Raw genomic sequence first — 26,660 nt, 5'->3', positions numbered from 1 at the left:
ATGACTGACAGACGCTGCAGTCCGTCACTAGCAGCATTCACTCTTCAGGCTGGATCCGGCTAAGCAACATTACTCTGCAGCAGCTAAGAAGAGCTGGGCCAAAATGTGGTGCTCGGAATTCTGAATCATTCCATGAGCAATCCCACCATCGGCTCGGATGTAGATGCTGCCTCCTCACAGGTAGAGAGTCAGTGTGCTTAACCGTCGTACTGTGTCCTCGTAACTCAAGCCACAGGGACACATGGTAGATGCTGTGTGCTTGTTGAATGTGGACTGTGCATAGGACCCCTCATAGTGTTGCTCACTAATGTATGGGGTCGTTAGAGACGCACAGAGGGGGCAGACAAAAACATCGTGTCTCAGTACATGAAGTACCTCTGTCTCTGCACACCAACAGCATCGTGTGCTTAGCTAGAGGAGAAAGCAGAGGAAGTGAATGCAGGGTCAGGTCAAGCGGAAAAGGCAAGGATGCCCAGAGCCTCAAGGTTACAGAGGCTTATCCAGGAGGAATACAGAGAAGCTATGATCAGGGACTGGATCGTGTTGTAGACAGAGGCGGAAGTAATGCTGGGTTATTCTGTTACACTGACTTTGGCCCTGGCACCCAGACATCCATATGTGCCTTACCAGGACATAAGTGACGCTCAGAAGCCAAGAGTAGGGCCCAGGTTGAGTTTCATTTGTTGTTGAGTTTTACTTTGGTTTGTCTGTTTGTTTGATTGAGTGATGGTGGGGATGAGAGAGAGCTTTTCAGTTGTTTTTTCTTCTGTATGCTGTTCATCTCTCTTCTTGGAGATAGCCTACAAAGTATTACCCATGTGGTTTTATACCACCTGGTAGTTTCTTGTCCTCAAAGCAGTCAATATTTAAATGTAGCCAGGGAGCTCCTTTGTACACACTGGTCATCCTGTTGGAATGGACCAGAAACAGATGAAATGGCCGCGGCTTGGGTTGGACAGCTTCTGTGTTGCCCAGGAAAGAGTCATTTGGTCCATGGTGGGGTGGGGGACCCTGCAAAAATGGTGGAGTTGATCACTTTGGTTGCATCTTTTCTGACTTTTGCATACGCATGTGGAAGCAAGAAGCATTTTCTGGCATCTTTTTGGTCTGTCAGGATACTGACCCCATTCCAGACAAGCTGGGAGGGTTTTTTCAAGTTTTCCCAGTCAGTCATTTAGAGAATTCAGAGCAGCCAGAGGGGAAGGGAGGTTCTTGGAGGGAATCTGGGGTCATCTGGGTAGAACAAACTCTGTTTGGCAGGCCACTGAGAAAAGCAGAATGTGCTCAGAGCAGGAGGAGAGAGACACAGGGACCCTGTGACACTCGGGAGCAGAGTGTGAAATCTCCCCAAGGCAGTGAACAGCCGTGGTAGTGGTTCCAGCTGCGTCACTTCCACAGCAGTATGAGCAGAGGCACCCGACAGCTCTCCACCAGAAGCAGCAGCTCTCATGCTTGGCTCACCAGGTGCCCACCCTTACCAACCACCCCTCACCATCCTCAGTGAACTGCTCAGCGTAACACCCTTACCTGTCCTGGAACTCACTGACTCTGTAGACCAGGCTGGCCTTGAACTCACAGAGATCCACCTGCCTCCCCACCCCACCCCACCCCACATCCTCACCTACCTCCCCTCTCACACCCAAGTGCTAGTATTAAAGGTGTGGTGGTTCAGTGAACTTCTTAAATGAAATAGTCATATATCATTTCCAGTTGTTTTGTTTTTTTTAAAAAAGTCAGTGTAATCTTAATTTAAAAGGGAAAGTGGATTCTTTTTTATTTATTTACTGAATTTTGAGACAGGTTTCTCTGTGCAGCAGTTAACTTTAGTTTATAAGTGATCAAGTACAGCATCTTAAGGGGGGGAACACAACAGAGCCAAGGTCAGGCATCCCTATCTGCGTGTAGAATCTTGTGAATTCCACAGTGACCACTATTGATAAGCTCTAGCTAGAGACTTAAAGACAGACTGGCTGAAGTGCAATCCTAATTAATCTTATCAATAAAAACCAGGAGTCAGATAGGGGGTAAGAACCTGAAAGATCAGAGAAGCAAGGGAGCTTCCAGTCACCTCCTACCTCTTCCATTCCTCAGTTCAAAAAGGGCCGAGATCCTGTCTCCGCCCCGCCTTATCACTTCCTGTTTCCTCTCTATACAGACCTCCAGACCTCTATGGTTAACTAGTGGCTAGCTCTGCCCTCTGACTCCAAGCAAGCTTTATTTTTCAGAACACAAACAAAATATCACACAACAGCTGGCAGTGTCCTCGGGCACATTGTTTTCTAAGAGGTGGCAAACTTTTGATAAAAAAAAAAAAGTTTCATCAATCTTTTCTTAAAAGGACAGATTCTCAAAAAAAAAAAAATCTGACATTTATTTGGGAATGGTAGAACGCCGCAAGGGGATTGCAGGTGCGATAATAAGCTGTGGGCATGTTCAAAGGGCTTGAGGTAAAGGGAACCTTCAAAGACAAAAGTGCGAATCAGCATCAGGCATTTTGAAACAATATTCTGGTCACTGTGGTTGATAACAAGAGGGCTTCAGTCAAGGCTGACAGTTGCTGGGCAAATGTCCTTGGGGAAGTACTTTTTCTACAAGGTTATTGTGACCTTTGTGCATGCTGTGGTTTTGACCAACACATGTGTGATGGCTGCTATTACGGACCATCCTTTATAACATCCCAGCTTTATTTTATTTTATTTTATTTTATTTTATTTTATTTTTCTTGTCATTAGAGTTGACACAATGATTCCTTTTTTATTCTGACAACTTTTCTATTTCTTTCCCAATCGGAACAAAGCAGGTCTTTGAGTTTGAGTCCAGTCTGATCTACAGAGTGAGTTCCAGGACAGCCAAGGCTACACAGAGAGTCCTTAATTCAAAACACACACACACACACACACACACACACACACACACACACACACACACACACACAAGACATCTCTCCTCAAACATTATCATGTGAAATATATTTGTTTATGTGAAAAATCCCAAATCCTGCCTCTAACTTTTTGAGAAGCCCAGTATGTGTCTGTTATCTGCAGCTACACATTGTTGCTTTTACATACCCATAACTTAGTATCAGCCTACGTTTTCACCTTACAATGAGTCTATAAGTAGGTAACCCAGTTGTAAATCAAGGAGCACCTGTAATTGCTTTGTATGTACATATAAATTGGAGTTAAGGGCCAGGATCAGATAACTATATTTTGTTTTCACCTACTTTAGAACCTACATTTCACCTACACAGAACCTTTGAAGATGGCAGTTCTGTGCTGAGTGGGACTGTCTCATATGACATTAATGCCAGTTGTCTGAATCTCAGGAAAGCCACTCATTATGGGACCCACAGATGTCTCCCCGTTTCCTGTCTTCACAGAGCAGCTGGGTCAGCCTCTCTCTCTCCGGCAGCGTCACCATCCAGGCCTGGCTCATGTGTAGTCAGAGGACTCGGAGGGGCATCTCGGGTCACTGAGCTCCTCCTACAGCATTTAGAGAGCTGATGACAGGTCCCGGAGTGCAGAGCTGTATCTACCCTTGTTCCCTGGGATTCCAGGGGAGCTTTCTGTGTCCTTATGGCCCTGTCCTCCGAGAAAAGGCATGGAGTAGCCCTGGTCTACAGAGGAGGATGGAGAAGAACCTAGACGGTCATTGTCTCCACCCTAGTAATAATTGTACAGGCCTTACTTGGCCTTCAAACCGACAACAGGCAACTTAAAGGAAGGTGTGTTTAGCCATATGTCAGTAGCAGCTCCCAGTATATGTACAGAAATTATTCATGGCAGGGTGTAGATGGGGACTTTCCAACAGTTTCCCCCTTGGGCTGTAAGAAAGCACTCTCTATGTTTCATATGGGTTTTCCCCTGGAGACATTTGTTCTGGAAGTTGATGACCAACTGGAAAATTTTCAGTTTAATGCAATTACTGAAAACAAGATGGTGCTTTCAAAGGGCACATGCATGGTCTTTCCATATACAAAGAACATTCTTTTCCTGCAGAGATAAGGTTAGTGCTATTCTGACCTGGAGCTGGGAGTTTCTCTAGTCTCCTTTCACGTATTTTTCACATTCTGTGATGGGGTCAGGTACTGTTCCAAGCAGCTGGGGAGACAGCACTCGACAAGACAAAATCTCTACCCTCAGTGGCATTCGCCACTGCAGAGGGGAAATTGGTTCGTGTCCAAATCATGCTGGCCGTGAGTGCGGTGGACAGCCAAGAGGAATGTTCTTGGGAGAGAACTCAGCAGGCTCAGAAGAGGGAGAAGACGGAGGCGATGGAAAGAGGCAGGAGAAGCAGGCCAGGCTACAGAGGACTGTCAGCAGAGGGTGACTCCCTCCACCCAGCCTCAGACATAGAAGGCAGGGGTGTGTGGGCCCTGCAGCCTCCACCATAGAAGGCCCTTAGATTTCACTTGCTATAGATGAAAGGACACTGAGGTTTTTGAGCTCACAGATTTCTTTGGAGTTTCCAAACTAAAACTGCATACCATAGTGTCTCTCTGAGGCTGAGGATTCATCTCCAGTACTGGGATTATTAACGTTAAGACTCCAGGAAGGAGAAGACAAAGATTTTTTTGATGCTATTGGCCACATGCCCAAGAGTGCCCTGATTTAAACCATGGCTCCAAACATGATAAAGTCTTCCTGGGGATTTATAGCCCAGAATTAGTCACCAGGTCTAGGTGAACTAAGACTGTCTGGGGAATGACATGGATTGAGTGTGTGTTGAGGGCCATCCTGGCAGAGAAGACAGTGGGGGGCCTCACCCATCAGGCCTGTGCAGGCCTTCTGCATTAAGTAAACACCCTATTATGATCTCACCTGTTCCTTCTTGCCTCTTGGGGTGTTTCTTTGTTTGTTCTCTGGTTTCTTAGATGACTGGCTGGGGTTTTATTTATTTAATTTTTTTATTACCACTGTTACTGAAGTCTCAGATATGGGGACTTTAATCCCTTCCTGGGAAGGTCTACCTAGATTCTCAACTATTATGGAGAAGACCTCAGAATCCTGTTTAATCCGAAAGCCAAGAGGTCATCTTGAGACAAACAAACGTTTCCTTAACACGGAATCAGAGCAGGTTGCTAATCAATTGAGCAAACCCCCTGCAGCCTCTAGTGGATGAAGAAGGGAATGAGCCACAGGCTCTTTTCTGTATTGTTTGCCTATTTTCTTCGCTTCGGTTTATGGGAATGTTTCAAATACCGAAAAAGCAGACAGACATCGCAATTCACAGACCTATGGTGCGTGCCTCTCTCAGTTTTAAGAACCATCATCTCACGATCACTTTGATCTCATTTGAACCCCGACACACTTAGCCTCATTTCCCTATTACTTTGACACTAACCCAGACAAAACATTTTGTTCACAAATATTTTAATGTAAATCTCTAAAAAAAAAAAAAATTAAGGGTTCTTTGTAAAATATAACAATTGCAATAACACCTAGTCTAAAATCAGGGCTATTTTTAAATCATTAGCTAGCCAATCAATATTCAAATTCTAGCTGCTTTGTGTTTTTTAGTTTTGTTTTCTTTCGTTTCTTTCTGTTTTTCTCAGGGCCCACACATTTGATTTCCATGCCCTTTCAGCTTCAGGCTTCCTTCTAGCTCTTTCTGAATTAGCTTCCTTCTTAAACCTCCTGTCCCCCTGCCCACGCCCTTCAATACAGCCAGTTCAGCCCCATGGGTCTTAAAATACCTCTCATGAATCTCCTTGATTCAGAAGTGGTCACGTGTTCTCTCTGAGCATGTCACTGCACCAGGAACCCTCAAAGCTGTAATGAAGCATGCTGGTTACTTGCTACCCCTGGAGTCAGGGTAGAGTTAGCCCAGCTGCTGCAGGGCCAGTGATCTCTCCCCAGGTCTGAACTCCTTACTCTAGTAGTAAAGGATGCTGAACAGCTCAAGAGTAACAGGCAGGGCTGGAGAGAAGCTCAGCAGCATGGGCTGCTCTTCAAAGGACCCAGGTTCAATTCCCAACAACCACATGGCAGCTCACAACTGTCTGTAACTCCAGTTCCTGGAAGTCTGACACCCTCATACAGAGGCAAGACACTAATGCACATTTAAAAAAGAAAAAAAGATTAATAGACTGTTTACCCTAGACACACTGTTTCAAAAGGGCCCCTGAAGAGACAGCTAACCCAGTTCCAAAGCTGCCAAATCCAAACTCCTCATAGGATAATCTGCTTCCTAGCTGGGCTCGGTGGCTCAGGCCTTTAATCCCAGCACTTGGGAGGCAGAGGCAGGAGGATCTCTGTGAGTACACAGAGAAACTCTGTCTCAAAAAAACCGGGAGAAAAAGGATAGTCTGCTTCTTGCTGATGAGATGGATCCCAACACTGAGTTGAAAGCAGGTGTTCCCTTTCTACTTTTGTTTGTTTGTTTGTTTTTTGAGCTGAGGATTGAGCCCAGGGCCTTGTGCTTGCTGGGCAAGCACTCTACCACTGAGCTAATCCCCAGCCCCTGGTGTCCCCTTTCTCAGAGAAGTACCAGAAAAGCTTTGCAGAGACTGCAAGGAATCAACTTCCAGTGCATTCCAGATGCATCTCCTGATACAGTTTTGCCTTTTGTTCCTGCTTTGCTGGAGTCAGACTGGTAGGGAGCATTAGGGTTTTCTACACTGCAGGGCTCCGGATTCAGTTCTCACCCACTGGGCTGCAGATCACAAGCAAAAGGGGAGGGGAGGGGGCTTTGTTTACAAAACTCTGATTTCCTTTGTCTACTGGTTACCAGAGTTTCTCTTTTCTGTCTCATCAAACAGGAAACCCCAACATTCTAAGTATTTTCCGATAATTGTGTGATAATTGTGTACCATCAACATGTTCCTGGTCAGTCATGGATTAATAGGGGACATCATAACTAGCATGCACTCCAAAGATTACCACCTTCTATCCCTGGAGAGCCAGTACCAGCCTTTCCCCAACCTTAAGTGATCTAATTGCAAATATAAGGGTCACATTCAAAACTCACATCTAGCACAAGTTACTGTATCACTTACAATGTCTGCATTGACTTACTCAAAATAAAATGTGAACAAAGGATGTTAAATAAGACACTGTGCAGGCCCAGCTCAGTCCCCAGCGAAGGGCATCATCCTTGCTTTTCCTCCACCCCAGTTTCCTGTTGTGTTTAGTTTCATACCCAGTGTGACCAAAGGATGAATACAGTAGGTCCAGCCCTGCATTCTCACAGGTCACGCCCAGTTTCCTTGCTTCAGATCACATAGTGGGCCATCAGCAAAAAGAAATCTATTTGTAGGCTAAGTGTATGCCGGAGTCTGGGCTGCTGTGAATTGCTGTTCTGTTGATGCTATTGCTGTATGTGCAGTGGAGTGAGAATGCCCTGGATCTGGGGGGCGGGGTCCTTCACCAAGCAAAAGGCAAGGAATGGAGGTGGACGTGTAGCCCCCAGACTGCTAAGGCACAGCAGGCAAAGGGCTATATAGCAAGCCCATGTTTCAAAAATAAAACAAAAAGGGTCGGCTATGTTTCCAAAACACAGTGAAAATTATTGCTAACTTTTCCTCAGATATGATTAGGCCAGTTTGTATCCACAGGGAATGGAATACTACAGAATATGGTTTTGGATTTTTTTCTCAGATCAGTTCCAAGTGGTCAGCCCTTCATGTAACTCTGCTGATAACTGTTTGGGCAAAGGATTACCTCTTCTGTTCTTTTAAATCGGGTAACTTTCCTATTTTAATATTTTGAGGGGAGCAGTGACAGGTTTCGAACCTGGGTCCTTTTGCAAGTCAGACCAGTCCTCTATGACTAAGTTGCATTCCTAAGTGGATTCCTCTTATAGTAGATGCACACATGTAGCCTGGCAGTGTTTATGCCCCCCCCCCCCCACCCCAAAAAATACTGTTAGAGGATCATTCTGTTAAGGAGGAAGGCATTTTGGGGTTGAGAGAATGCAGAATTAGACACATCTGTGCACTGTCAGGGTGCATACACAACACCTGGAGAGGTGGTCGTAGAAACAATGTAAACAGAACTACATTATTAAAAACTGAATGTTTTATGGGTGTCACTGTGGCATTGGTTTCATAGGTGTTGATTTGGGGTGACACGGATGGGGGGTTAGAAGTCTTTACTGCTTTTCTAAGATGGGTTAGACCTTCACTGTTGTTTCTTAGTTTTCTGTCTGGCATTGGCCTTTTCTTTCTGCAAAGGAATATTGAGACTAGATTAGCAGGGGAGGTTCTCTGGAAAACAGCCCGTTCACAGTGGTCCTCAGCAACGCGTAGAGCCCACCACTGGCGCTTGCTATTTATTGTTTCATCTTAGTTCTGTTCCAGATTGCTTTCTGTTGATGTGGTAAAAACACTGGCCGAAAACAATGTGGGAGGAGAGGGTTTATTTCAACTTACAAGTTATAATGAGATCATCATTAAGGGGAGCGAGGGCAGGAGCCCAAACCGGAAGCTGAAGGCAGGAACCGAAGCAGAGATCATTGAGGAGCACTATTTACTGGCTTGCTCAGCTAGCTCTCTTATACAGCATAGGCCTAGCTGCTTAGGGATGATACTGCCCATTGTGGAGTGAGCTCTCCTCCATCTCTTAGCAGTTATGAAAATACTGACTAGACATGGCCACAGGCTGTTCTAATCAAGGCAGACCTTTGGCTGAGCTTCCCGTTTCCCAGGTGACTCTGGGCTTATGTTAAGTTGACACCTGAAGCTGACTCTGGCAAGCTTGGAAAGGAATGTTGTGTTATGGTGGAATTTACACGATTTCAAATGCACTATGTATTGAGCACCTACCAGGCCCTGGAAACTGTCTGAGATGCTGAGGAGACGGCAGAAAACAAGACAAGCAGGGTCCCAGCTCTCATGGAGCTTGAATTGGGGTAAGGAGAGACATAGAGACAAATACAGTCTCAAGTGATGACATGCATTCGGCAAAGAGAAGGAGCAAGCCGGGTGGTGGCGGCCACCCTTTAATCCCAGCACTCACTTGGGAGGCAGAGGCAGGTAGGTGTCTATAATTTTCAAGACCAGCCTGGTCTACAAAGTGAGTTCCAGGACGGCCAGAGAGAGAGAGAGAGAGAGAGAGAACAGACTTGGGACCTGGGTATTTTTACTGACATCTAAACAGTGAGAAGGACCCAGGAGAGGAAGGCCCAGGCAAAAGGAGTTGTGAGTATAAAGCTCCAAGATGCAAATGAACTCGGTACAGCTAAGGAACAGGAAGGGTAAGGGCGCGTTTGAGCCAGGCTGTGGTGGTGCATGCCTGAAATCCCAGCACTGTGTGGGTTGAGGGCAGAGGCAAGAGTAGAGCAAGTTCCAAGCCAGCCTGGATGACAAAGGGCTAGGAAAAGGCAGATCTTATGGGCCTCTGCGGTGTAGGCAGGGTGTTTGGGAGTTGTAAACGTGTGAGAAGCTGTTGGAGGGCCTTAAGCAGAGGAGCATTATCTAATTCACATCCTGTCTTACATAATAATTCACCTCAAGTATAGTCAGTGTAGACTGCAATTACAGATTTCATTAAAGATGAAGTAGACCTAAATTCTCTATACCTACTCCCTGGAGTTCTTGAAGCTCCTGCCTTCTAAGTGACATGCTGCCTTTTTTTTTTTTTATGTGGAGCTGAGGATCGAACCCAGGGCCTTGGGCTTGCTAAATCCCCAACCCTGACATGCTGCCTTCTTATTAACCTTTCACTAATGAATAGAATAGCCACAGAAAGTGTGCATTCTTAATAGTCTCTCTCTCCTTCCCTTTCTCCCCCCCCCCCCCCCCGTGTGTGTGTGTGTGTGTGTGTGTGTGTGTGTGTGTGTGTGTGTGTGTGTGTTTGGGGTACCTAACATAGTGAACTTCAAAATAACTCTGTAAATACGTAGACAAATCATCTCATTGCCCGTGTTCTTGTTTTAGACCCAGCTATAGTTAGACTTCCTCAAAGATTTCACTCAAGCATTTAAGTTTTGAGTTGACAGCATTTTCTGTTGCCCCAAGGGCATTCAGACTGGCTGCAAGCCTCCGCTTCTGCTTGGCCTCATGCCTAATATCTCCATTTGAACACCACTTGTCCTCAAGGCCCTGCGTTAAGCAAGAAAGAGGTCCTGCATATCTTCAGACAGCGCCAGGCTAAGTCAAGGACCCTGGTCACTCACTCTTCCATCTCTGCTTCTGGGAATTGTGCCCAGGGCCTAACGTCATGAGCTGCTTATTCAGTTCAACTCAGATCTCAGGAAATCTGAGGTTACTACCTTTCAAACTTAGGGTTCCTCTGTCCAGCACTCCAATGTCTGTACTTCTGGTGTTGAGATGGCGCCATCCTAAGCACCAGAGGAAGTTTAATATTCCTGGTCCCACCGCATCCCATAGGCCTCTCCTCCCCAGTCTTCATAAAAACCACCCCTTGCTTTCTTGTCAGGCACTTGCCTAGGTAAGGGAATGTTGGATAACTTGTAGTCTCTGGGCAGTCTGAATCAGGACTCCACAGGCAGGGTTCACAATGAAATTTCTGAAATATGCCACTGTTTTTATTCTTTCAACTGAAGCCATTGTCTCAGTCATGTGGTTGCAAAAATGAATATGAGTTGCCCAGATGTGTCAAGAGAAACGTGTGGATATTGTATGCTACTCTATACACACCCCAAGGCTGTGAAATAGGGGCTCTATTCCCTTGCCATGCACCTCAGAAGAAATCTAAACGCCTCCTCTGCCCTCTCTCTGTGTGCTTCTGTCCAATACCTTCTTAAAGAGTTGGCCGTCGCCCTGTGAGTATGGAGAAGAAAAACAAAACATTTGGTCTCGAAAGTGGTGGGTCTGCAGCTTGCCCTGTGTGTCTTTCATCCTGACTTAGACTCTAGTGGCATTCCCAAGCTTGCTAGCTGTGATGTGCCCAACCTGCACGCCTCACCTGCATCCTGACTTTCTCCCCACACACTTGAATGTTCTCTGCAAATGAGGAAGTCTTACTTAGACTAATTCCCAGTGCACTCAAGGGCTTTTATTTCTCGAGTGACTCTTCTCAATATTGCTAAATGAAATAGTCAGAATTGAGAGTTGTGCTTTCAAATTGAATTCTTTTGAAGGAATCTCAAGTTCCAGGAGTAATTATTTTTGTAGTGGTATGGAGGAAGAAAAAAAAAAAAAAAAGGTTGTTAACTGGAGAGAGGTACAGAGGCCAACTTAAGGCATCAAACAGTTACATTCTATCCTGAAGGAAGGAGAAACTTTTTAATTTGGGTTTTTTTTTTCTTTGCTTCTTAAGTAAAACCAATCTAGTTTCTTTTTCTATAGCAAAGGAGGAAGGACCAAATGAGAAATTAATCAGGCAGGAAGTGAATACCACAGAAAGCTGCCTGCCTCTCTGACTCAGTGTGTCACCCTGAACAGGAGGCCAGAGCTTGTCCAAAATGGCTGCCCAGAAACAACCCCTCGCTTGTGTGAGAAGATGATGCCATTTTAAGGGACCGTTTTCTGTTATGGCTCATGTCTTGCTTGCTCTCTATCTGCCTGAGTCCCTGATCATGCCTTCCTTTTTAACGGTAAGAAAAACTGTATTCAAACTAAATTTCCTTCCTTTGTCAGCAAAAGGGAAGAACTAAATGGTGTTTAATGGGCCATAGTATGTCGAGATAAAGATGTTTAATTGTTCTGTAGAAAACCCTGTGGCTTATTCCTGCCGCCTGGGATGGTGATTGTGAGTGCTTCGGAACTTGTTCGAAGTCAGGATGGAAGTGAGATTTTCTGTAGTTTTTCCTGACCATTGGGCAAATTTGGATCCACATTAATTTCTTTCCCATTTTCCCATGAAATGGGGGCTTCTGTCAGTTAACATATGTCTGCTGTGTAAAGTCAAGTCAGCTCGAAGAAGTGCCTCTGAGTCTTCAGTTGGACCTGCCCTAGGAGGTTCTAGAGTATAAGTCAGTCACTGTCAGGTTCAGAGCAAGTCACCCGCTCTGGACCTGCTGAGGCTGAGGCTGCTGGGCTGCCACAGATGTGCTGTATTCCAGGCTCAGGCATTGTTAGGAACATCTTATTTTGTCTTTTAGAATAATTCAGTCCAAAAAGAATCCTCTAGGCTGTGTTTGAAAAAAAGGCAATTTCTGTTCCTTTTTCCCTTTGCAGAATTATAGAATGACTTTTAAAACTAAGGAGGGTGCAGACAACTTTAGTCAGTAGGCACAAGAGTTTTCTTCACTAATTTAATGTGTAGCTCTTTGTAGAAATGTGTAAATGAAGGTTATGGAAGAATTCTAGTTCAGAAAGTAGAGGGCTACGTGCAGACTGTCTGGTAGAGTGGGGGTTGGGGTGGATTAGACTAAGGTGGAGGGGGAGGAGGGAGAGAGAGAAGGAGGAGGAGGAAGTGGAGGAGGGGGAAAAGGAAGAGGAACAGGAGGAGGAGGATGAAGAGAAGGAGGAGGAAGAGGAACAAAGGAAGGTTTATGGCCTTGGGTTCACCTGAGAGTGGGTCTTAGAGTGTTTTGGGCTTCTCAGTGTTACGTATTAGCCTCACACACAGCATTTTGTTGGTTCTGATCTAGTCAAAACTCTTTTTTTTATAGGTCTAAAGAGATTAAATGACTTGACAAAACCACAGGCGGCTTTTCTAATGCCCTTTGCAAAGTTTATCTGGGGTTACTTGCCCAACTCTCCAACGCCTCCATTTAAGCTGTGGAGGGGACAGCCTGGAAGAACTGTGGTGACATGTGGTCCCTGGTGCCAGGAGTAATCTCACTCTGTTGAGGAAATCAGATTCTAGCTCTGGCCTGTAAGCTGGAACTCCCCCAGACCTATGCTCAACATGTTAGAAGAGGTGAGCTACTATGTTCCAGACTCTAGAGGTCTGGGTAACGTCTTAATGAAGACATCCTTTGTGTTAGAAGTTTCTTTAAACTTCTGTTGGAAATGTAAAGTTCCTCTTTAAATTCTGATACATTTATCCCTTAAGGATTGACTCTATTTTTTTCTTATCAATTTTTTTAGGCATGTGCCCTGTATTGGAAAGAACATTTACTTTGGACTGTCATAAATATGTCTGTATTTTGTGGCCTTAAGTTCTAAAAAGTAAATTGAAACAAAAACTAGAATAAGAAATGCCTTAATAAGGATATTTTTCTGGAAAATATGAAATGTGCTTTATCTTTATTTATTTGTGTGTGTGTGTGTGTGTGTGTGTGTGTGTGTGTGTGTGTGCACATGCACACATGAGTGTCTTTGTGAGTTTATGTGCATCATGTGTGTGCAGGTGCCTCCTGAGGCAAGAGAGTATAGGATCCCCTGGAATTGGAGTTACAAGCAGCTGTGATATGGGTGCTGGAAACCGAACTCAGGTCCTCTGGAAGAGCAATAAGACATCTTAACCACGGAGCCATCTCTCCAGCCCCCAAGACTGACTTATGCATGTGTCTCTTCATCTCCTTTGTGATTCAGTGGTGGCATGGGTGTGCACATGGGTGTGCACATGGGAGCTAAGGTTTCACACTCACTCATCACTTAGTGTGTGATTTGTCCTTTACTTTTGCTTTTCCTTTATTATTAGCTTTTAACTTTTAACAAATGGCTAATACTTATTAAGCCCTGCCTCATTTAACTCAAAAATAACCCTAATTAAGTAGGTACCATTATGTCCATCCACAGTGGAAACTGGAGTTAGGCTAAGTTATTTGTCCAGGGCCACCTGACTGCTGAGTGTGGAGGAAATTTCTGGATTCCAAGAGCGTTTTCCACCTGCACAGCTGGGACTTGTGTGATAAGTTTCCAGATCCCGAGAATCAGGGGTGACAACATGTTTCGTTTTAATTATCATAGCAACATTAAATGTGCTTCAAATGATTAATCGCAAGTAAAATATTTTCCTTTCTAAGTATTTTGACCTTTTTAGAAATAAATCTGGTGACATTTCAGCACATATTACAAGGCTATGTTGACCTGAGTGCTGTGTGTGTGTGTGTGTGTGTGTGTGTGTGTGTGTGTGTGTGTACTGCAGGCTGGAGGCAGAGATTAATCCTCTTGGGAATACTAAATATGGTGCTGAGGATTCAGGGAAACTTCAGCTTTGAGATTTGACCCCTGTAAAGAAGGTGCTAGCAAAGGATGGAAGACAGTGGGAAGAAAATCAGTTTCACTTATACGCAGGAAGTAAAGATTCCTGGCCCTTATCCCGTAAGTTATATCAAGAGGTAGCTGAGTCACCAGCTAAACATCATGGTCTTACTTTTAGAAGGGTTTGGGATGCCTATAATTTCTTTTAATTTTTAGATATGTCACATAGTGGATTAAAACGTAAACTTCATGGTAACCTCTGTTTCTCCTGCAGTCACTATGGGAGTGAAATTGTGAACCTGTGTCCCAGGTCAGTTTCCATGTTGCTCTGGAGAGTGCTTCTGGGGCCACATGCTGGCAAGCACCCTACCAGCACCCTGTAGCCTCAGCCCTAGACCTCCTCTTTCTCTAGAACTCAGAATGAGTTAGCCGTGGCCTTCCAAGGGCAGCAGGCACAACCTGCTACCACGAGAAAGAAAACAGCCCGAGACATCACAGAAGCTCTTGTTTCAAATGAGCCTCTGAGCCTGGAACAAGTGCAGGGGACCTCGGAGGATTCTGGGCAGCCTTCATGGGTTCCACACTGGACACAATTTGGGGCACACCTTCAGTTCAGGAGGGCCGAAGTAACCAACAGTAATAGCGACAAGCCGGTCTACACGGGTTTTAAGTCTCTAAAATGGCCATAGAGGATATCAAGTGTGTGATGGGGGGAGGGGAGGGGAAAGAGATGTTGCCTAGCAACTGGTGTCATAAAATAGAAACGACAGGCAACTGCACCTGTGAAAAGATGGTGTTAAAGAAACAGGATGACTGTGGTTTACTGTGAGCATCAATTTTCCCATTGAACCCTTTTACAGGAAGTTGAAGAACAAAGCCAAATTCACCTTAATTAGTTTTAATGGCTTTCAGGTCTTAAAGACATCCAACCCAGTTTGCATTGTGGAGTCTCTAAAGGATAAAATCAGGAAGAATTTTTCCAGTAGGAATCTCAAAACTCTGAGCTTTTAAAAAATTCATGATTTTAGCAGCAATTTCATATTCCTCAATAAGTTCATGTGCCTTTGAATAGCCCCATAGCCTCTGGAGTGAATGCCCTTACATTTATTTATTTTATGGTTGTAATAACAATGCAAATTTAAGACCTTTGACTTACTTAAACATTAGTGAGTTATATGTATTCTAAAACTTCTTATATTAATATCATGGTTGAAATGGGGGGAGAGGGAGGAAGGGAGAGAGAGAGAGAGAGAGAGAGAGAGAGAGAGAGAGAGAGAGAGAGAAACACATTTCCCTAGCCTGAGAGAGGGGTGGATAGATGCCCAGGCATACATACATACATGTATTTATAAGCTAGGAGGATATACATCAAAATAAGAACCATTTCTGGGTGTTAATTTACCCCGGCTCTGTTTAAATCTAAAAGTTAATTATTACTGAAAGCTTTTTTCTGAGGACAAACAGAACTTTTTGGTGTAGTTTTGGGTTGGCTGCTATGTTCCACAATGTTCCCCCTTGGAATCGGGTAGAAAAGAACAAAACTAAGTTGGAAGGGATCCAGGAGCACACAAACAATAATGGAAACAAATTAAAGGCGCTGTATATAAACTGTTATTGGACTTTAATTATAGAGAGAATGTAAAAATACCGAGGGCAAGAGAGGAGTTGGACCTTCAGGTCTGTTGGCTTGTTTCGGAGATACCCTCCCCCATCCTCCCACACACAGGGCACACTTTTGTGGAGAAAGGGCTACTTTCCTCTGTTCCGTTTTTTATGTAGCATAGTGTTTAAGGGCAACTTCTGGCAATGTTTACAGAGCAAGATGCTCTGAGTTTTCAAACAGCCCCCAGCAGTTCAAAGACAACAACAACAACAACAACAACAACAACACACACACACACACACACACACACAACTAGATAAAGCCACTTCTCTAATGGAACCCCATGCCCACCCCCCAGGGTTAGAACGCCCCCTTCCAACAACTGTGATGCTCCCGGTGAGTTTATTGGAAATCCTCCCTTTGGATTATTTAGTAGTGTGGGCCTCATAGAGTCAACTACAGATTGGATTCTTAATTAGCTTTAGACCAAGAAGCAGCTTATTTTGATGACCAGCAAATTCTCTCATTCATTCATCCATCCATTCATTCAAAACCATTCATTTTGATTCAGGGATAATTCAGTCTTCCTAGCGTATTGGAGAAGTTGTGAGCTTCCTGGGGCAAATCTGTGGTTGAGCCTCTCTAGAAAAGGGAGTGGGCTAGCAATTCTTTCATTCATGGTATTCTTCATAAGCAGTGCTGCATAGTTAACAAATGGGTCCCAGCTGTGAGGTACCCAGGGGCTCTAGGATCAGGGTGTGCTGTCCAGTGCAGTCTTGAACCATGGCATTGTACTTCTAAAATAGTCACTTGGTTTGGGTCACCCGAATTCACAAGTGCCTGATTCCATCTGTGGACCCTGTGGGTATGATGATCCATAGAGGAATGCTGGTCCCTTAGGGTCTGTGCCCTGATGCCAGGATCCTCCAGGGAGGCCAACTCCGACACATGAAGGCTGTAGGAGACACTGGAAAGCCCTGCTTTTCAAGGTCTTGGGGTTTTAATTCACTCAGGAAGTCCCAAGCTGCCATAAAAAGTCTCAGCAGTGAACACTAGCAAGCCCCTCTGAGATGCACACATTCCTTGCCCAAGCCTCATAGAACGCTAGGTGTACTGTGAGCCATTCCAGTGACAAGCACTGGGTCTGCTCATGTAATCCCTGCTCCTTCCCTCCGAGTATTTAGTGAGAACCTTACTTTATGTCACTGGGGAGACATGGTGGAGTCCATAGTCTGGTAAGAAGACAGCCAAGATGTGGCCTGGCAGTGAGCCCAGCCTGGGGAGACACAAAATTGGTCTTCTTTGATCCATGTGGTGAGTGATGTGCCAAGACTGGCATCTGGGATTTCTGGGATTTGAAAAAAGCTCCCTTAAGGCTCAGCCCGGAAGGGTCCAGACCATGCTTAGACACTAGTCAGCTAAAGAGCAAAAGTTGGAGCAGCAGCCTTTTAGCAGTGAGGTGAGCGTGGGGATAGTTCATCTGGAGCTGCAGAGATGTCCTAGTCTAGGACAGTTGCTTATTTCAAAGGATTCCAGTCTAGGTAACAAGCAAGCTTTACCAAAAAACTGCTTCAAATGGCAGGGAGCAGAGCGGTGTAGCCCAGTGGGGAGAGCAGGGCACTGTAGCCCAGTGGGGAGAGCAGGGAGCAGGGTAATGTAGCCCAGTGGGGAGAGCAGGGCAGTGTAGCCCAGTGGGGAGAGCAGGGAGCAGGGTGGTGTAGCCCAGTAGGGAGAGCAGGGCAGTGTAGCTCAGTGGGAGAGCAGGGAGCAGCGTGGTTTAGTCCAGTGGGAGAGCAGGGCGGTATACCCCAATGGGAGAGCAGAGACCAAAGACACGATTCTAATGAACGAACTTGGGGATTTTTAGTGAGGGACTCAGTTTCTCTAGGTCTTGGAATTCCTGGCTATAAGATGATTGAGGCTGAGCTAGCTTGCAGTGTTGTTGAAGTTAGTAACTGAGTAAATAACCTGGAAAGTACACTCGCCACCCTGCTCCCTACTGGGTCTCTCTGTAGCTCTGGCTAACATGGTGGGGGGAGCTTGCTGTGTAGACCAGACTCACTGTGTAGGCTTCAGACTTGCCATGGTTCTCCTGCTCTGCCTCCCAAGCAAGTACTTGGATTGCAGGGGTGCCCCCCCACACGGGACTAAGTTCCATTTCATCCTTAGCTCCCTTTGAAGGGAATGAGTCCCAGATGTCTTCAGGCTTGTTTAGGAGCAGGTGTGAGGAATCTAGCAATGTTCACAGGAAGCAAGCTGTCCACAGTATTTCAATGAATGGCTTGTTTCAAGGCGTGAATTTTCCACATCAACTTTTTAGTGGTTGAGCTAAATTAATATTTAAGCTCCAAGAAATTGTTTTCTGCACTTGGGGGAGACTACTGAGAATAAAGGCAAATAATTCCTGTGTTTGGAATTTGGGCTTATGTTGTATAGAACTCAGGTGGCTAGTGTCCCAGGCTGCTCACTGGCTTAAAGCGCAAACTGTGTAATAAAGACTCTTCAATTTTAATGCGTTTGACCCATCTAGAGATTTTTTTTTATTTTTCGAGACAGGGTTTCTCTATTTAGCCCTGCCTGTCCTGGAACTTGCTCTGTAGACCAGGCTGGCCTCAAACTTACAGAGATCCACCCGCCTCTGCCTCCTGAGTGCTGGGGTTAAAGATGGGCGCCGCTGCCGCCACCACCATCACCAGGCAACCACCTAGGGATTTTACTAAAATGTTGGACCTGATTCAAGGGGAGCTGGAAGGTGGGAGAGCAGGAAATACTTTATGCAAATGAGTGAGGGAGAGGATGTGCTCCTTGACATGTGTTTGACCAGACTGAGATTCATTTTCAGTAGCTTCCGGGAAATCTTCCTGCTTCTGCGGGCACAGACGCAGAGCCGCTGGGTTCCACTGTGGCCTGCAGTGCGCACGGACAGAATTGAGCAGTCTTAGTACTGGGTATGACTTTCAGTGCCCCTGCACCTCCTCTCACACACCCTCTCACACCACGGTCCCCCTAGACAGTCCCACCTGAGCAGTGAGGGAGTACTAGTGCACCCCATCCGCTTCGAAAAGGTAGCCTGCGTCACTGCAGGAGAATAGGAGGAAAGTTCGGACCAACAGTACTCAATGATCTAACACACCAGTGTGTTTCGTTTTTACAGATTTATCCACAAGACTGTTGAAATTTTAACTGTCCAAGATGCCTGTCCCTCCCCCGCCAGCACCGCCACCACCACCAACATTTGCTCTGGTAAGTACCTTTGCTCTATTCACTTTTTCTTAGAAAAAGAAAAAAAAATCTCCTTAGAAAGGGTCTTGCTGCATAGTCCAAGCTGGTCCGCGACTCCTGTCTTCACCTCCCAAGAGCTGGGATTAGTTATGGAGTGGGCCAGCACAGGCTTTCTCCCTGTGCTCTTTTCATGAAAAAGACCAAAGTCAAGCCCTGGCATGTAGTTGTGCCGTAAGTGCATTAGCATTCTGGCATACGTCTACTATAGAAGGCCTTGCCAGGGTCCAGTCTTTTCTGAGGTTAGAACCTAGTTGAGATCTCTCGAAGCTAGGCAACACAAAGGATATGTTGGTCAAGGTCTCCTGGGATGCAGGCTGCGGAGCCTGGAGTATGGATCATTAGGCTTCCTCTACCAGGCACATCAAGGCACATGGGATAGTTTAAAATAAGGCTTTTCAGGACAGCTCTGAAGCAGGATGCCCTGTTTCTCCATTCAGATAAACTCAGCGCCTAGCCAGTCACTTCTGGGTGTGCAGATCCAGAAAGCGAGGGCTCTCTGCAATGTATCCATGTCTTCCAGTCTGACTCCTTTCTTCTTCTCCACCTTCTCCCCTTTCTTCACACTCTGTTCTTCACACTCTGAACTATCCCTGTCACCATCACCACCACCCTTCCATACTCTCATACCCTACTTAAACCTGTCCTGTATCTGGAATCAGTCCTTCCCAAAAGAATGTCGTCACTGGACTCCTGGTCCTTTGATGAGCCCGTTGTGGAATTTAGTACATCTTCTTTCAGGAAGACCCCAAGATACACTTCATCTCAAAGCCCCCGCCACCACAGGAGCCTTGCTGCTTGGGAGCCGCACACTGATGACCCATGCCTTTATTTCTTATATAGGGAAACTGAGGCTTAGGGAGAAAAAGTCCCTTGCTCCAGGCTCCCATGAGACACATTTCTATAACTCTTCTGAGTCTCCAGACCACTAACAATTGATCCCTCAGCTTCCTTTGCCTTAGGGCAAAAAGGCAGAAATTGTGTTTAAGCATTTAGAAATATTTATAGCAATTTGATGGGAATTAGGTTTATTCTAAGGTAGGGTTTATGCATCTTTTTAACCAGTTTGTTTTTATAATGATTTATTTTTCTTTTTATAAGAGCGTCAATCCATGAAATTTTAAGCAGCTCTTGTGTGGATTAATTAGAAAACACCCTTAGCTGACTAATGTGGCAAGATTAGTTTATCTGTATCTCTCCCAAAATGTGAGTTGCCTATCATTATTAATTGGCACATGGGTTAAGTTTTAGAATGTTAATGATGATATATTTATTTTAATATGTGTTCTAAAAATTTATGATTGGCACGTCAAAGCCAGGGGCTGATTTAAAAGCCAGTGATTTCATTGAAAAGAAAGTGTTCTTTTAAAAAACAGTACAGAAAATAATATAGTGAACGAATTTAAGGAAAATATTAAATAAGTAACATAGGATGAGGAGATTTTGAAAACCATGAATGTTGCCCCTAAAGGATTAAAGTTTAAAGGTAGATGTGGTGGCTCACCTGTAATCCAAACTCCAGAGACTGAGACATGAGATTGATTAGAGACCAACCAGGGATGCAAACAGAGAACTCACAAGATCCAGAAGGGAAGGTGGATTGGTGGCCATCAGGGGACACTGACCCAGCTGAGCAATGCAATTAAGGGTCCTGGTCTGCTACATGAGAGAGGCTGGCATCCAAGGAGGTCAGGCGACAATAAATCTTCAAGCAGAGCAGGAAGCCACTGTTGAAGGCTGTTGACACATCAGTTAATCTCTGGGCCTGAGCTGATTTTCATTCTTAAAATGAAGGGACCAGGTGGTTTTTAAAGGTCCCTCCATGGTGTTTCAGGTGTAAGCGAGAATAAAGTCACTAGCGAGACCAAGTTACCTCTGTGAAGAATGTATCTGGAAGGACAGTGGGACGCTCCCAGCAGGCTGCTTGGGAAGGGTGCAGGGGGGGGGGGGGGGGGTGGGAGGAGTGTTGAGGGCTGATGAAGAAGGAACATTTGGGAGCCCACATTTACCCTTCCTTCAGATTCTAGGGAAGGCCCTGGAGTCTTACAGCCAGTGTTCAGATCTCAGCTCCTCCTCCTCCTCTTGGACTCTGTGGGGGGAGGGAGAATTTAACTTACTTGCATGTTTTCATTGGTGTTTTTGCTTTGGGTTTGTGTGCACGCGTGTGTCTGTAAAGTGGAAATAGCATACGGGGTCAATGAAGACTGAAGTTAAAATGAAATTCAGGACACTGAAAGTGCTTAGCTGTTGCCATCACAACCAAGGGCTAGCATACCATGTTTGCCACGCGATGTCCAGTGATCCCGAGTAGCCCTTCCGCCTCCCACTCTGACAGCGGGAGGCAGAAGGAGGCATCAAGCCGTGTTTCTCCAGCTTTACTTCTCATGCCCATAACCAGCTTATCTGGGATCTCACCCCTTTCAGAAGGGTGGGGCTGTCCCTGGAGGACGCCCGCTGGAAGGAGCTTTGGCTTTGAGGCAGCTGCACTTTCCCTGGGAGGAGCAGAGCCAGCCAGTATCCACATGTGAGAAATGCTTACTTTCCCATCTATGTGTTAGACCCCGAGTGTCCACATTCCTAAAGTAACTGTAAGGAGTCAAGGTCTCAGTTTCCCACTGACAAACTCTAGGACTGATTATAAGAAATGCCCAAACATTTTTAAGCAGTGATGTACTTTCTCTGAGCTAAGCTTTCAAAGGGATTAAACATCAGAAACATCTTACAGTCAGAAGAATATGAGGGAATTGTGGAGTAAGGAAAAATATTCTATTCCATATCTTGACTATATGTTAGTCAAAACTAATGGTACTGTGAGCTGACAGGAGAGAGAGTCACTATGATAGAAATTATGCTGTAATACATCTGACAGATTAAAAGAGAAAATCACTTCTGTCAATGTATTCAGAGGGAGATGTTTCCTAAAAGTTTAGTGAGTTTTAAAACCTACCCTGGTCTGACAGAGTCTGGTAATTCCTTGCAGCGGGTAGGTGCTGAACGATGGGAGAGGCCTTCTGTTCTTCAGGACACAGCCTCAGAAGAGAGACAGCAGAGTCATGTGAGGGGACCAGCACACCCTGTCTGTTTATGGGAAGATTATGGTCTGAAAATTGAAATTTTTATCACAGACCTACTCTTCCTGTGTTTTGTTGCCATATCTGCTCCCAGATAGCTAGTCTTAAAAAGAATGGCATGGAATTCAAACCTCACACAGAGTTTATAGCCCAGACTCTTAAAACCACAGTGATTTTACCTCAAGGGTGGCAGATGAGCCTGTGTGGTTACCTTTCAGGCCAATACCGAGAAACCGACCTTGAATAAGACAGAGCAGGCTGGGAGGAATGCTCTTCTCTCCGACATCAGCAAAGGGAAGAAACTGAAGAAGACGGTCACCAATGACAGAAGTGCGCCAATACTGGACAGTAAGTGAAAACTCTTCTGTAGTGCCAACTGGTTTACAGCCTAGTGGTCAACTTACCCCCTCCCCCTCTTGCTACCAACAGCTGCAGAGCTAGCAAAAGACAGGCCTGTGTTAGTCACTGTGGCCGCAGCTTTGGCTTGAGCCCCCTCTAATGCTCCAGGAAGCCAGCATAATAATTCTTTGTCCAAGAAACACACAGCGGCGATTCTCTGAATTATTCATAGCGCTTTCTGGAGATTAAACCATTGCTCCTGGCATCACAGATGACAAGGAGGCATGAGACATGGAAAGTGCTATGGCCTTCGAATCAGGAGTCAGGGCCCTGCACGGCCATCAGGCCACAACTTCCAGCCTTAATATCTTCATTTGCAAAGTGGAGATGATGCCTTGTTACTGGCCACATGAGTCTATTGTAAGCTGCAAGTGAGATAATGCTTGTATAGTGCTCTGTTGTCTGCAGAGTGGAACTCCAGAGAAAGATGTGATTCCCAGGAGGTTGGAGAGAGGAAATGAGATCACAACTTGCTTATCTGTACATCTGAGTCCGAGAAGTCTTCTGCAGTAAAACAGGGTTTATATAAACAAACAAGGACGCACAATGTAAGCCTCCTCATTGGCGTTTACAATGGAGTGAGAACCATCCCTGACTGGAGTGAGGTCTTGACGTTGTCCTTTTGATAGCGCCGGGGTTTATCATAGCCTCAGATCTCATTTAGAAACTGGCAGTCACCAAGTACAGCTTTGCAGACAGGTGATTAAGGATGCAGGGTTTAGGGGGGACAGAGATAGGTGGGGAATCCCTGGGGAAAGGGCCTAATGGGTAGAAAAGGGAGAAGTGTGTGTGTGGTATGTGTCTGGGGGCGGGGGTCAGAGTTGGAAGCAAAGGAAGGAAAATGAAAAGGAGGAAAATAAAGACTTTGAACAGGACTCTGTTGTCGGGTGCATATCAGAATGCACGACATTCAGAAAGGCACTGTGGATTTTCAGCTTTTGACCAACAGTCCATCTCTAAATACCCCACAGTGTTCATGTCTGGGAGCCCAGCACAGTTTAGCTGGGAAGCTTTGGTCCAACATCTGAGTTGTGGTCTGTAGTGTGCAGCTGCAGAAGTAGCAACTCTAGGAGAGAGGACACCAGCTCTCCTCTAAGAGTCCGGAACCTTGAAGAGTAGGTGTGAGTTTCTTGCCAACTCTGAAGGAAACTGGACAGCCTGCGCCTATTCCTGACTCCTAATGGAAACTCCTCCTCATCTTCAAGGTCCATGTCTTCCAGTGTATGGAAATAACATTTAGCCTTTTCCTCTCCAGCTCAGTGGTGCTGAGGGTGTGCACCTGACAGCTGTAGCCCGATGTCTGCCCTCATTGTCCTTACTTAACTGGATACCCATACCGCTGTCCAGGCTCTTTGCAAATAACAAAAGTCTTGCGTGGTTTTGTATTTGTTTGCAAAACCTCCCTGGGCTCTATATCATGATAGCTTTTTAATTCAGCCCTGTCCTGCCCTTGACATGAAATAGCCTTGAGCCAGTCAGATGTTCTCAATTTCACTTTTCTGTATTAGTCCACTTTCTGTTACTGTAACAAAATACCTGATACTAGGCACTTTATAAGGAAAAGACGTTTAGAGGTTTAAGAGTATGGTGTTGGCACTGGCCTGACACTGATGAGGACCTCATGGGGATGGCATTACAGGAATGGCAGAAGTATAGGCATAAGGCAGACCATAAAGCAAGACAGAAAACCAGAGACAGGAACAACCAGTCTTGCTGTTTTATAATAAACCCTTTCAGAATTAACCGGAGTCCTATGAAACCACATTAGTTCCTTCTGAGGGCAATAACAAGTACACCCCCCCCCACACACACACACTCCCCCCACACATACCCCTACCCCTCATGCACAATGGCCTAACTATGTCCCACCAGCCCCTGTTTCCTACCGGTCACACTGAGGACTAGGTTTCCCACATGTGAGCCTTGAGTGATACTCATAAGTGATACCCAGACCCTAGCACTTCCCTATATGAATGATGGGTGGAGCTCCAGGTAGACAAGACTGATGGATGTGTCTTACAGTGCAGCATACTTTCAATTTACAATACCGTGTCAGTGTGTCCTGTGTGTATGTGTGGTATTGTAAGATGTATTATTCAGTGATGAATAGTATTTGAATGACAAGGACAATGTTATGTTATTGGTAGTTAAAATTAGTAAAATTTTAAACTTCATTCTAAAGCAAGCAAACACTCTGGAAATTGTTGCTGCAGTTGGGCTTAGCCTGCTGTCAGGTCATTATCAGATTCTGTCTTCAGCAGAGAGCTGGACACCTAGGAACGATGGAGAGATCGGACTAATTTAGAAAAACACATTGATGGGTACAGTGAAATCTCAGAAAGTCAATAAAGAGATCTGAAACAAATTTTCTGAAATTAAGGATTGAATAATGAAGTTACATGCTGAAATACCTTCAGCTACTTCCTTTGTGAGTGATGGGATTACAGGTGTGCTTCATGTGCTCAGCTCATCTTAAAATCATGAAGAAATTAATTTCCTAAGAAATCATTAATTTACCAAACTTTACTTAGGAAGCCTGCGTAAACAATGAAAACTTTCTAAGATTATTTTCTCTCTGAAAAACTGTGGAATCAAATGGTTTTTATTAGTAAGTTCTAGGCTTTGAATTTCCAGAAACAGCTTAATAGTCAAATGCTATGTAAGTCATTCCTGAGCAGGAAGCCACAGAAAGCCCTCTGGTAGGACGTCATGAAACTGTTGTCATCCTGATGCAAAATGAAGCGAAAGCTGTGCACACAAGAAGTCTGCAGGCTGGTGGTTTGCATCAGGAGGTAATCCTGCTTCCGGAGGATCTATGGCAGTGTCTCCAGACACTCTTGTGAATGTTTTCTTGTTTTCATTTTGTCGTGGGGACAGAGGCCATAGCCAAGAGCATTAGGCAAGTGCTCCACCACTGAGTTATTTCCTGCTAACCTTGGATGACATCCTTAGCCATCTCTACCTGGGTAGGGATGGGAGGCTTCAGTGGAGAGAGGTCAGAGGTAAATGCCCTATCAAGTACAGGACAGCCACCCAAACAAAGTGTCAGCACAGGAGTTCCAGAAATAAAAAACTGACATGTACTGCTTATCATGAATAAGAAAACACTGAGGAAAAAACCAGAAAGAGTAATTCACCAAGACCGAAGATAATCCCATTTTTCAGTACTAGATTTAAAATCTGTTCTTCATATCAAATAATAATCTAATCAACTCAGTAAATGTTAAATAGGTATTGGGTAAGATTCCATATTATAAGTCTTCAAGCCTAACATAGAAGAATCTTTAACAGTAAATATTTAAAAACAAAAAACAAACAAAAAAACCTCTGGTAATCTAATAGTTAATATTTAGCTTCAGAACAGGAGTGGTCTCATTAAAATCAGAACATGGTTACCATAGCAACATTGATAATCCACATTGTTTAGGAGGTTCAGCCATCAGAGTAATTATTTACATAAAACAGAAAGAAGGGTCACAGTTCTTAGAGAGGAGAAAACCATTTTTATTTGAAAACTGTATGCCTACTAGAAAATAAAAGATCATCAATTTTTTTGAAATTTTTAACTTAAAATATATAGCAAAGTAGCCAAACCAAATGAAATTTCTTGGTGCCAATAATAACTAAGTACAAAATGTAATCAGAAAATGCCCTTTTCAAAATTTTAAAGTACACACACACACACACACACACACACACACACACACACACACGTCCTTGGAGGAACCCTAAGAAAAAGCATGTGTAGCCCATATCATAAAAACTACTAACCTTTAGCACAGTGTGACAGCACACACCTAGATCCCAGCACTCGGGAGGCAAAGGCAGGTGGATCTGTGAGATCAAGGCCAGCCTGGGCTACAGAGTGAATTCCAGGCCAGCCAGGGCTACCCAGTGAGACTCTGTCTACACACACACACACACACACACACACACACACACAACTGCAAATCCACCCATCCCCAATCTGAAAGACATAAATAGCAAATTTTGCTTTGTTTCCAGATGTAAAATGTAAATATTACCTACGTGTGGGTTACTGCCAATTAATGTGTAGATCTCAGCCATGTGGTACTTCTCCAGGACCAGGTGCAGGTGGGGAAATAGGACTTTCATCCGTGTTTAACCTTAAACACACACATATGTACATAAGTTACTAAAAAGATGAATTAAAAAAAAAAACTATGTCTCCCAGAGATATAAATGAATATGCCAACATTTCTTATTTAACTCATTAATTAATCATATGATGTCATCAGTACAAAGGAAAACCAGAGTGCCACACATGCAGGCATATTGAATGTGGGAG

The 26,660-nt window shown here is 44.8% G+C and overlaps 1 protein-coding gene across 5 annotated transcripts in view; it reads left to right on the top strand.

The window, feature by feature from the left end:
* Wipf1 (WAS/WASL interacting protein family member 1) overlaps positions 1-26,660 on the top strand; it is a 110,044-nt gene that overhangs the window by 67,834 nt on the left and 15,550 nt on the right. For 3 of the 5 annotated variants that reach the window (XM_036185084.1, XM_036185086.1, XM_036185087.1), the window contains exons 2-3: positions 18,757-18,845; positions 22,171-22,300. In XM_036185084.1, the coding sequence (XP_036040977.1) occupies positions 18,795-18,845; positions 22,171-22,300 (181 nt within the window). In that variant the 5' untranslated portion in view covers positions 18,757-18,794. Of the gene's footprint in view, positions 1-11,352; positions 11,500-12,538; positions 12,771-18,756; positions 18,846-22,170; positions 22,301-26,660 lie in introns of those variants that run through there. The other 2 variants (XM_036185088.1, XM_036185085.1) reach the window with 2 other exon arrangements.

The sequence above is a fragment of the Onychomys torridus genome, chromosome 4 (genome assembly GCF_903995425.1).
Source record: "Onychomys torridus chromosome 4, mOncTor1.1, whole genome shotgun sequence".
Taxonomy (NCBI): domain Eukaryota; kingdom Metazoa; phylum Chordata; class Mammalia; order Rodentia; family Cricetidae; genus Onychomys; species Onychomys torridus.
The sequence above is the reverse complement of the archived record's forward strand: the minus strand, read 5'-3'. Positions and strand labels throughout refer to the sequence as shown.